General features: G+C 42.8%; 1 protein-coding gene across 1 annotated transcript; it reads right to left on the bottom strand.

Moving 5' to 3' along the window:
• Positions 1–2973: 2973 nt before the first annotated feature.
• On the bottom strand, positions 2974–10916 carry MCTS1 (MCTS1 re-initiation and release factor). Its single transcript, XM_072124859.1, has 6 exons — positions 10722–10916; positions 7363–7515; positions 7062–7159; positions 5247–5380; positions 4677–4744; positions 2974–3159 (listed from the first exon to the last, which is right to left on the bottom strand). Exons 1-6 carry the CDS (start codon positions 10730–10732, stop codon positions 3078–3080), a joined length of 546 nt encoding a protein of 181 aa, XP_071980960.1. The 5' UTR covers positions 10733–10916; the 3' UTR covers positions 2974–3077.
• Between the last annotated feature and the right edge of the window lie 1355 nt (positions 10917–12271).

Here is a 12271-nt window from a genome sequence, read left to right as displayed (position 1 = left end):
AAATGTCATTGATGAGACAGGATTGCCGCCTTCCTAACCATGGAGAAAAAAATTGCAGGAAAAATCTGTAAACAGAAAAAGAAAAATGGTGAGAAATTCCAATTTACAAAAAGTTTTGCCAGGGTTAAAGGGAACTTGTCAGTGCGATGAGACAAAGAAGCACCCACAGGTCCTTATGGAGCGGTAGTTTAGTGTTCACAAATTGCCCTTTAGAAAGTGCCCAGGTGATGGGTAATAAATTTCCATTTACAAAAAGTTTTGCCAGGGTTAAAGGGAACTTGTCAGTGTGATTTGGGACACTAAACCACCCACAGGTCCATATGGATAAGTGCTTAAGTGTCCCAAATCACCCTTTAGAAAGTCCCCAGATGCCTGCTATTAAAATAAAAACATGAATACAGTACTTACCTGGTTCCGGTGCTCCATAAGGACTTGTGGGTGGTTTAGTGCCCCAAATCGCCATGACAGGTTCCCTTTAAATTATATTTAGGCATTCAAATAAATAAATAAACCGGTCAAACAGGTTCTGCAACATACATAGAAACTTTCTCCAGCTGCAATGAGGGTAGTAGGTCAGAATAAAACATATATAGAGAAAGAGACCAGAAAGAAGAAATAATACAATAAGCGTGGAGGTATACAGAGGATAGGGTCTAAGGGGGAGCTTTATCATTAGGCAGGATTTTGAGCAGATGTCTATGTGCTAGTCTGGCAGGTTTCCACCAGTCAGATTTATAGTGCGGTGTCTGTGCAGTGTTACATGCCTTCTGTCAGCTGTGTGTGCTCTATGCGAATAGACTGCACCAGTCGCACGTATGGTTCACATCTGCTCAATTTCTGCCTTTTTGCGATGTTTTTGCACAGGAAATTCTCAGATGCCTGTAGTAGCAATGGACCCACATACACCACCTCCTATGTAGTGTAGTTTTGCGATGAAATTTGCGTTCTTTTAAAAATTCTCAGTTGATAAATGCGGTGTTACATGTTGTTGCACACTCTATGGTGTATTTTTTCCACCATTGTGTGACTTTAGAGTTGCGTTTTTTCCTCACTAAAAAACCCCTGCAAAATTGCGACAATTATACACCAAGAAGCTACATACGACGAATGATAAATCTCCCCCACAATGTCGGATTCGGATTTCAAGTGACAGGTGTCTAAGTGCCTGATGTTAAAGGAAAAAAGTGTTACAATGCTCGAAATCCACAGTATAATCCACTTTTCCATTACATATAGGACTGACAATGCAGTCACTATGATACCGATTCTGTCACTAGTAACCAGAATACATCATCCGGTCTGACTGAATGTAACTTACAATATTATACAGTAACTGGTGACTACTGGAGATTCATGATCACCAGACCTGTAAGATACAGGATAGCAGGTAAACAAATATGACATATTTACATACAGTGCAGAGTCCTGTGTTGCAGGCTGATGGGAATCCTTTCATCATAGCTATATTTGATGCAAGGATCTTTTGCTTAGCCTGAGACACAGGACACTGCAGATCCCTGATCACGTGTGTGACACAATTTGCATATTTTGTGTTACTGATTACTTACTTACTTTTTGACCAAATCTTGTAGCCATGATTGACATTTTCAGCCTCTATCTAGCCCATAGCTGTCTGTTGGCCTTCTGGGCCGGTCTCATTACACTTGCAGATTTTCATATTCTCTCTACTATCTTTGCATCATAGCCTACAGTCCTATGAGAGGTCCCTGCATAGATGTGTGTGTCACCAACAGGATATTTAATTGGTATCAAAAGAGCCACGGGCAGCACCGAAAGGCAAGTATGCAAGTTTTTTTTTTTTGTTTTTTTTTTTATAGCTTTACAAATTATAGAAGACTTATATAAATATGTATCAATGGGATTGAGTGCCCTGATTGCAGGAGCCTTCAGTCTATGATGAATGGGGAAAGCTGCTGCTACTGCAGGCAATTCATTACCAGGGGGGGGAGACTTTGTAGGCTGCTCCAAACAATTCATAACCAGGGGGGAGGCTGCTGCAAGCAATTCATTACCGGGGGAGGCTGTGACCAATGCTTTCCCCACCTTAGGCTTGTACTCGAGTGAATACGTTTTCCCCAGTATTTTGTGGCTTATACTCTAGAACAGTGATGGCGAACCTATGGCACTGGTGCCAGAGGTGGCACTCAGAGCCCTTTCTGTGGGCACTCAGGTCATCACCAGAGATGACTCCAGGAATCTTCCTGCAGTCACAGACAGCCCAGGACTTGCTGTGCACAGAGCTATTTTAAAGTGACAGCTGTACCTGGGACTATTTTCTGCTTTATTGGTGCCTCAGGTGCTGGTATCAATGAAAACTGTCACATAGAAAGGAGTATAAATCACAAATTACATTTCTGTGTTGGCACTTTGCGATAAATAAATGGGTCTTTGTTGTAGTTTGGGCACTCGGTCTCTAAAAGGTTCGCCATCACTGCTCTAGAACATATGGGTTTTTTTTGTAAAAAAATTTGTTCTTAATTGTTATTTATCTGTGTATGTTGCTCTTCCTATGAGGCAATGTCAAGGGGGCTTTTCCTCATTGACTGAAAACCATCCATGTATAACTGAGGAAGCATGGGTAGTTGCAGTACATCAATACTACCCCCTGAACTCAACATATTTTACTTTATAACATTCTGCCTGCAAAAAAAAATCCTACAATCTTACCAATTCCTCCTGCTCTATGACATGCTGCCTGAAGATAGGACACCATGTAATATCTGCTCAGTTCCTCCTGCTCTATAACATGTTGCCTGTTGTAATCTGCTCAGCTGCTCCTTCTACAGAACATGTTGTCTGCAGATAGGATACTATGAACAATCTGCTCATCTTCTCCTGCTCTATAAAATATAGCCTGGAGACAGTACATTGTAACCTATCTGCTCAATGAGGACTGGTACCTACTATGGGCAGTTCAGCAGTGTGTGTAGCCTCAGTATAAAAAGAAATGGATGTAGTTCTGTTATTCTTTATTAAGCAGCACAGACTGCACATATCACAATTAACCACACAAATAAAAAGTTACATCTGAGTGCCATCAGTACCAATACAGTGCTTCACTTGTAAGTTTTCATGTGCCACAATCCGTCATTCAGATAATGAATATTTTCAATGCCGATTCCTTTGTTGACCTTCTCGCTGTGAAAACAAAAGCGTTATTGACTTTGTGTCTATCCTGTTCCTGGAAGAATAGAAAATCCTGTTGCACCCTGATGTCAAGCAAGACGCACACACCCATTGTTTATCAGCAAAAGGCTGGCACCTTTTTATTAAAATTTGGCCAATACAGCACATGGGTGACATATTTAGTATAAGGGTCAACGTGGGAGTTAAAAAGATAGCATGTTTGAGCCATTTGGGACACTAAAACTACAATTCGTTATGGACCATAAGTTTAGTGTATCACATCACTCACTACAGGAGTATTCCGCTGCATTCACATGGACGTATGAAAACGGCCGTATCCGTAACGTACCTTTTTTATGGGTTACATACGGCCACCTTCATTTCAATGGACAATACGTCCTACCATTTATATTGCCGTTTTTGACACCATAAAATATAGAGCATGTCCTATTTTCTCCCGTATTTCAGTTCCGTATGCCCTAGAAGTCTATGGGGGATGTGTAAAATACGGGTTACATACGTGCTGCTTACGGATGAAAAACGCCACGTATAAACGGGCTCATACGGCCCGTAAATAAGGGACTGGAGAAATTATACGTCCGTGTGAATGTAGCCTTTCCCAGAAGATACAGCTGATAGGTAAAAGTGCTCACAGCAGGATAACCTGACCATACACAATAGACACAAAGAAATACTATGAGGGACATTTATCAGTGCTTCTATGTCAGTTTTCAAATTTAATTCAATTAATCACAATTTCTTTTGCACTGCAAGAAATTGCAATTATTATGACAATGGTTATGGCCGCCATCAGAGTGGGCTGGCATGGGACGATTCCTATGCGGTGCCTGCACACCTTTTGGAAATATAAGATAACATTCACTGCTAAATGTTTGAAGATTTTTACTCAAAATTACACCAGGTTGGACCTGGTGTAGTTTTGTCTCCCAGCAAGTACAGCCGACGGATACATCATGAGGTCTGAGCCTCATACTGTATCCACTGTGGCAATGCGGCATTATCCTATGCCAGCGCACGAGCGCCAGCGTATGATAAATCTCCCCTTATATGTATAAACCTACATCATGATGAATATAGAGCACTGAATGTCATTACAGGGTACCGTCTCATAGTTAAAACTTTCTTAAAATCTTTTTATTTCAAGCTTAAGTGTATGGGAGCTCAACAAAAGTATTCACTTTCTTAAAGGGTTTTTTGGGATTTAAAAAAAACAAAACAAACAAAAACATAAATCAGGCCTGGAGATTATAAAAACAGTACAAATCTTATACCTGCCTCCTCCTGCTGTCCGTGGTCACACGATAAGGCCTGTCATTGCCATGGCCGTTTTCTTACAGAGACAGGTGGCTCCCGCCCGACCACAGTCTTGTGACTTATACGGCAGGGGCACGGCAGGAGCCGGAGGAGTAAAGTAGAAGATTTTTAAAATTGTTTTTATAGCCCTTCCCTGAGACCTCAATCCTTTGGAATACCTATAAAAATACTAAGAAGTCTTCAGTAATACTTACATGTCATCTGCAGACATCTTCATGACCCCAACACACAGGGCGTGCTGTTTTCCCTCAGCCATTATTGCCTGGTTGCTAAAGTTAAAGTTAAACTTGTGAAGATTCAGATGTTCTATTTTACAGTCAACACAAGGCTTTTTTGGACAGACATCCATCTCGTAGCTGAAATAGTTTTAAATGGGTTGTCCACACTCGGCAAATAATTGATATAGTTGTGTGATAAAAAGTTATACAATTTTCCATTATACTTTCTGTATCATTTTGTCAGTTTTATCTGCCTGCTGTCAATCAATATTAAAGGTTTTATGGTTATTTCCTGTGGACAGAAATCTGTCCCTGGTCATGTGATATCACACAGATGCACCGCTCCCATCACAGAAGCGATGACCGATTTCACCGATTTTTATCCACTAGAAGTAAACAATGAAGCTTCCTATAGAAGGACAGCAAGCAGAGATCTAGAAAACTGAGGAATTCATACGGAAGGTATATATGAAAATTTGATATGTTGACATTGTAACCACTCAATTTCCCATCACTGTATATACTTCTACCATAGTGTAAGGATACAACCACAGTGTCAGCAGCTGCTGGGTAAAGCTTGGCTCCAGGAGATGTTAAACCAGGGCACATGATATTTGCTCCACTGAGGACAAACTTTATTGCACCTTTATCAACTTGCTGATGTGGAAGGATGAAAGGATCTGAAAAAGACAAGTCATTAAACCAATTCACTGAATGCAAAGCCAGTTACCCCAAATTTTCCATGCAGCATTGGATGTACGGCCACTCAATCTACCATTAATTTGTATTGGCCAACAGATGAAACCATTTGCACTTTGTGCATCTGGTGGTACAATATTTTCTACATTAGAAGAGCTTGAGACAAGAAGCCATTTCCACTTTATACAATTACACTTCAACTCTCTAGAAATCTGTAGGAATGTTATTAACATCCATAGGTGTTATTGGAACCTGGAGGCTCATCTGCATAATTTTTAAAGCCTTTTTTTCTTAAAAACCAGAGCATTAGAAGCTAAAAGAATTGTAGATCCTGTCAGGCTAGGGGGGCACACTAGTATATCACTGTGGTTGGTTTACAATGCTTCATCCTGGTGGTTAATGTCCTTTAAAGATCTTCAGGAACTCACATGCAAACTATAATATTTGCTTCACTTGTCTGCCCTTGTTCATGTTTAGGCTGGTTTCATACAGCTGCGTCTGGTGGTTGTATTTCCCACACCACACAGGGATCTGGACTGCAAGCATCATAGTCCCCTATGATGCGGTGTCACTGCCTACCCACACTACAACATGGTACATGCCTTCAGTGCAGGTCCAGAGCAGAGGCATCAGAGAAGTCCTGCTCCCTGCACAGTGTTGGGCCTTTTTAGTACTGATGGTATATTGGCTGTATTTCCTAAACAGGACAGGGCAGCGTGAAATTGGCCTCAATAAAGAAAAGTCTATTCAGTCTGTCAGTCACCCCAATAAAACCAGCCACAGTACCATATTGTAGCCTTTTTTAGTCTTCCTGACATGCTTTTATAGCATGTCATAGCTGCAGACTGATGGAGCTGGAGAGTGATGCAGATGAGAGAATGCAGGGCTGGGAAGTGCTAGATGCCGGCAGGAGGGGGGAGTAGGCAGAGCACATAGTGCTCTGGAGGCGGGGTAGGTTAACTGTGTTCTCAAGCTGCCCCACCTACTTGACTACCTCTTGGACAGAAATAGAAGATCTATTCTTAACCATGCAGCGGCTGTGGTACACGGTAAAAGCATGTCAGGAAGACTAACAAAGGCTGTGGTACTGTGGGTAGTTTTATAGGGATTAATGATGTGACAGATTCCCTTTAATAAGCTTGTCCAAAACTTCACAGCTGAATAGGAACTTCTCTACAATCGATGTCATCAAATTACTCTTCTGATTTTTGCAATCTCTTTCATTTCCGAGAGGCATCAGAGTCAAATGCAGACGCAAAGGATTTTCCAATGTAAATACCGCAAGGTCTTGGAGCAGGGATGAGGATTTTTAGGGTCAGAATTAGTTTCATTTTTAGCTATGGTCCAGGCATAATGAGGGAGAGGAGTCTACATTTGCTTTAGCTCCACAAAAGTGAGGCAAATAAACCACAAAAGGAGCCATCAGCATTCTCTGGTGTTTCCTGCTCTTTGGACTTAGACAACACGCGTCATGAAAACTATTGGGAACATTGTAAGTTTTGAAAGGACCTGCACCATGTACAAAGAACGGGAAAAGTCAGCTGTCAGATCATTCATAAAAAGAAAGAACAGTGACTCTTATATCACAGAGAATACAAGTATTTTTTTATATCACAGACATATCAGGAGAAACACATGTTAATGCTGATGCAGAAAACTTACACTTATGAAGCAGCCTCAGTGTCGGATAGAACGGACCTTCCCTTTGTCTGAAGAACAGCAGCTCTCCATTCACGGTTAATATTTCAATGTGTTCATGGCTGGGAAAGAAACAGATAGTCAGGCAGAGCAGTCCTAGACTGTGCTGACTGCTGATAGGCATCCTGTACTATAGTTCCTACACTATAAACATGGAGTTACGCCGCCCTTTTAATATGGAAGTTGTCAAACCTTTCTCCATCATTGGCTATTAGTGGAGATAAGGGGCTAGAAGATGAAGTAGTGCGCCCTATATATTACTCACCATCGTACTATTTTCACAGGGTCCTTTTTGGGCATTATCTGATTGAGCCATTGGTCAATTCCAGGAAACTGGTCATTTAGCTGGTTTTTTATGCCTTTTATTACAGATGTCTTTAATTGAATGCAGTTAGATACATTTTCCTTTTCATCAAATCTGCAGCAAAAAAAAAAAAAAAGAAAAGTTACAAATTGTTAGCAGAGTCAGCTTGTGATACATCAGCAATGATTATGTGTCCTCCACCCCTATTATTAGAGCTATGATTGGCAGCTTTGGGAACACACATCAATTTGTCTTATACTTCAGATGAAAGATATTCCCATCTTTCTTCCAAAAACAGTACCACACCTGGCCATGGTTCGTGCTGGTATTGCAGCTCAGCTGTACAGAAATGGGAAGAGCTTAGCTGAAATCCCATGCACTATCCATGGTCCGGTATGACAGTAACCATCTTTTTCAACCACCAGACAACCTCTAACTTTTCTCCAAAAGAAGGGAAAGAAGAGAGTTGCTTGTATGTTGAACGAGACAAATTTATTCTCATAGATATAGATATACTCATAGATCCAGGCACTGTGACTGTGATAATCGTCTTATACAGGCAGTCCCCGGGTTACATACAAGATAGGGTCTGGAGGTTTGTTCTTAAGTTGAATTTGTATGCAAGTCGAAACTGTATATTTTATAATGGAAGTTTTAGACAATTTTTTTTCTTTTGCCCCAGTGACAATTGGAGTTTCAAAATTTTTGGTGTAATTGGACCAAGAATTATCAATAAAGCTTCATTACAGACATCTTACAGCTGATCATTGCAGTCTGGGACTATAGTAAAGCATCCAGAGAGCTTCACCAGAGGTCACATGGGGCAGAGGGGTCTGTCTGTAACTATGGGTTGTCTGTAAGTCGGGTGTCCTTAAGTAGGGGACCGCCTGTATTTGTTATCCGTGGCCTCCTGCCTTCTAAAATCAACTTTTTAAATTTTGCCAATGATCCTGAAGGGCTCTAGGGCAGTGATTTTCAACCTTTTTTGAGCCGCGGCACACTTTTTATACTTAGAAAATCCTGGGGCACACCACCAACCAAAATAGCACAAAATGACACTAAAACAGTCATAAAAGGCCTCTCTTTACTAATAAAAACCCCCTAGCGGCCTCCCTTTACTAATTAAGAGCCCCTAGCGGCCTCCCTTTACTAATTAAGAGCCCCTAGCGGCCTCCCTTTACTAATTAAGAGCCCCTAGCGGCCTCCCTTTACTAATTAAGAGCCCCTAGCGGCCTCCCTTTACTAATTAAGAGCCCCTAGCGGCCTCCCTTTACTAATTAAGAGCCCCTAGCGGCCTCCCTTTACTAATTAAGAGCCCCTAGCGGCCTCCCTTTACTAATTAAGAGCCCCTAGCGGCCTCCCTTTACTAATTAAGAGCCCCTAGCGGCCTCCCTTTACTAATTAAGAGCCCCTAGCGGCCTCCCTTTACTAATTAAGAGCCCCTAGCGGCCTCCCTTTACTAATTAAGAGCCCCTAGCGGCCTCCCTTTACTAATTAAGAGCCCCTAGCGGCCTCCCTTTACTAATTAAGAGCCCCTAGCGGCCTCCCTTTACTAATTAAGAGCCCCTAGCGGCCTCCCTTTACTAATTAAGAGCTTACTTACCCTTGATGTCTTCTTCCGCGTACCTTCACTCCTAATGGCGATCCGCCCACCTTCTGTAGCTCCTGCACCGCGCGCCTCTGGTCACGGTACTTACGCGACCTGACGTCAGGTCTCGTCACATAGGCCGCACGGTGCAGGAGCTACAGAAGGTGGGCGGATCACCGACGTGGGGCTTGTAGGTAAGTATGGGGGCAGAAACACAGGGGCGCGGCGGCACAGCTACACAGGGGCACCATAGTTAGGGGAACTTTCCCCGCGGCACACTCAACCATGTGCCGCGGCACACAGGTTGAAAATCACTGCTCTAGGGGACATTCACAGGGAGCTTCACAGGCTGTTAGACTGTCTCACCCACTGTTCATCAGCACTTCCCCTTCACTCTGCCCGATGTTATCTCACCGCAGCAGAAGAATTTTTAGCACACAGTGGGAGGAGGAAGTACCCCTCACAGTGTAACTGCTCGTGAAGCTACAGCATGCAGGGGCTCTGGTAACAACTCCCAGGACTCTTTGGGCTCATTAGCATAATTTGGATTTTAAAAAGAGGGAGGACATGGATAAGAAATATAAGACTACCACAATCACTGTGCCTGGATCTATGAGTAACTGTCCCTGGTTTATCATACTTGACTTTGATAGTAGATTTTCTTTAAAGGGATTTAGTGTAGTCTGTTAACCGTGGACCGACCAAATTTCTGGGGACAAGACTATATATGATACAAATATTATCAGTCATCTGTAATCAAGGTCACAAGAAGAAGAGGCTCCCTGTATCATATTTCATCATGATACAGGAAGTCCTATCATCCGTTCTGTGGTCAGTTCGGGAAAGAGGACATGCCATGGTCTGTGATTCACAGACCCATAGAAGACCAATATCAGGGTCACTTACAGTGTAACCCCACTGATGTGCTATTTGAATCACTAGAAATGTGTCACTGAGGCAATTCCATCCCAATTGGAGACTGTAGGGAAAATGCAGGACCTCAGAGCAGCTGAAAGGATTGCTGTCCACGTAATGTGAGGCATTTCAGCTCATGTAGCCGTTTTCTTTACCTTGTGCTGCAATAAGGAAAAATGAACCTTGGAAAAGTTGCTTTACCCCTTGACATGTCTGGATTAGTAACTTTGTATTCCTAATTCCTCTATGGTGTGATGTCCCTCTGCTATTCCTCCTAGACATTTATTGACAGGTGCTGCCAGTGCTAAATTCTGTTCAGCGCTGATAGGACAGGGACACGCCCTGCTGACAATGTATGCATTCATGTACAATAGAATTACAGAACTCAGTTACATGAAAAGATGATTCAGAACTATTTCATGAGGAACACACATTGGATTGGTGAGATCTTATAATTTAGCAGCCATCAGTTATTATATATCTTAAAACAAAGAAATGCTAAGCGTCTCTCATATTAGAGGATTTGCTACAATGTTATCTAGTGTGAGAAGTCCTTTGTGCAGAAAACAGAAGTGGCCTAAACATCTGATATGTCCCGGGGCATTAATACAGCAGGGTGGAAGGTTTTCATTCACTGACAGAAAGCACAGTCACTAGTAACTGGTGATAACCTCCCAGTATATAACATACTCATCTGAGGCAGCACTCATCATTTGACAGCTATGCATATGATGATCGTATGTCAAGGCCTCATGGTACCCACCGCTGTAGGCAGCCCTATCACCCAGAACGAAGGATCAGACATTCATGCACTCACTTCTTGAACATGCTGAAACCTTCAAGGACCGATGGCTAATGGGAACGTTAGGGTTAAAGGTGAGGGTATCACATCCGGGGTACAGCACGAGTGGCCCGCCGACCACGCCGGCTCTGGATAATAATCACACCCCTAAAGCCCAACGGAAGTGATGTAGTCGGGGCGGGAGCATTGAACTACGGGCGGAAGAGATCACACAGGGGCGGGGCATGAGTCAACGCGGTCAAAGCGCATTGTTTCCATGGAGACGTTGTCACCCATTGTATAAAACGTGCACTGCCCTGATAAACCTACATAGGGCAATATTCCAAAGAAAAGTCACATACTGTACAGCAGGGGTGGTGGGCTGATAATATGTACTGCAGGTGGAGGGCTAGTATTACTACTATAGTGTACAGCAGGGTGAGCTAGCGTTACTATAGTGTACAGCAGGGTGAGCTAGCGTTACTATAGTGTACTGCAGGGTGAGCTAGCGTTACTATAGTGTACAGCAAGGTGAGCTAGCGTTACTATAGTGTACAGCAGGGTGGGCTAATGTTACTATAGTGTACAGCAGGGTGGGCTAGTATTACTTTAGTGTACAGCAGGGTGAGCTAGCGTTACTATAGTGCACTGCAGGGTGGGCTAGTATTACTATAGTGTACCGCAGGATGGGCTAGTGTTACTATAGTGTACAGCAAGGTGGGCTAGTATTACTATAGTGTACAGCAGGGTGGGCTAGTATTACTATATAGTACAGCAGAGTGTGATAGTATTACTATAGTGTACAGCAGGGTGGGCTATTATTACTATAGTGTACAGCAGGGTGGGCTAGTATTACTATATAGTACAGCAGGGTGTGCTAGTGTTACTATAGTGTACAGCAGGGTGGGCTAGTGTTACTATAGTGTACTGCAGGTGGAGGGCTAGTATTACTATAGTGTACAGCAGGGTGGGCTAGTATTACTATAGTGTACAGCAGGGTGAGCTAGTATTACTATAGTGTACAGCAGGGTGGGCTAGTGTTACTATAGTGTACAGCAGGTGGAGGGCTAGTATTACTATAGTGTACAGCAGGTGGAGGGCTAGTATTACTGTAGTGTACAGCAGGGTGGGCTAATATTACTATGGTGTACAGCAGGGTGGGCTAATATTACTATAGTGTACAGCAGGGTGGGCTAGTGTTACTATAGTGTACAGCAGGGTGGCCTAGTATTACTATAGTGTACAGCAGGGTGTGCTAGTATTACATAGTGTAAAGCAGGGTGTGCTAGTATTACTATAGTGTACAGCAGGGTGGGCTAGTATTACTATAGTGTACTGCAGGGTGAGCTAGTATTACTATAGTATACAGCAGGGTGGGCTAGTGTTACTATAGTGTACAGCAGGGTGGGCTAGTATTACTATACTGTACTGCAGGGTGAGCTAGTATTACTATAGTGTACAGCAGGGTGGGCTAGTATTACTATAGTGTACTGCAGGGTGAGCTAGTATTACTATAGTATACAGCAGGGTGGGCTAGTGTTACTATAGTGTACAGCAGGGTGGGCTAGTATTACTATAGTATACAG

Source organism: Engystomops pustulosus, chromosome 9 (genome assembly GCF_040894005.1).
Source record: "Engystomops pustulosus chromosome 9, aEngPut4.maternal, whole genome shotgun sequence".
In the NCBI taxonomy this organism is placed as follows: domain Eukaryota; kingdom Metazoa; phylum Chordata; class Amphibia; order Anura; family Leptodactylidae; genus Engystomops; species Engystomops pustulosus.
The sequence above is the reverse complement of the archived record's forward strand: the minus strand, read 5'-3'. Positions and strand labels throughout refer to the sequence as shown.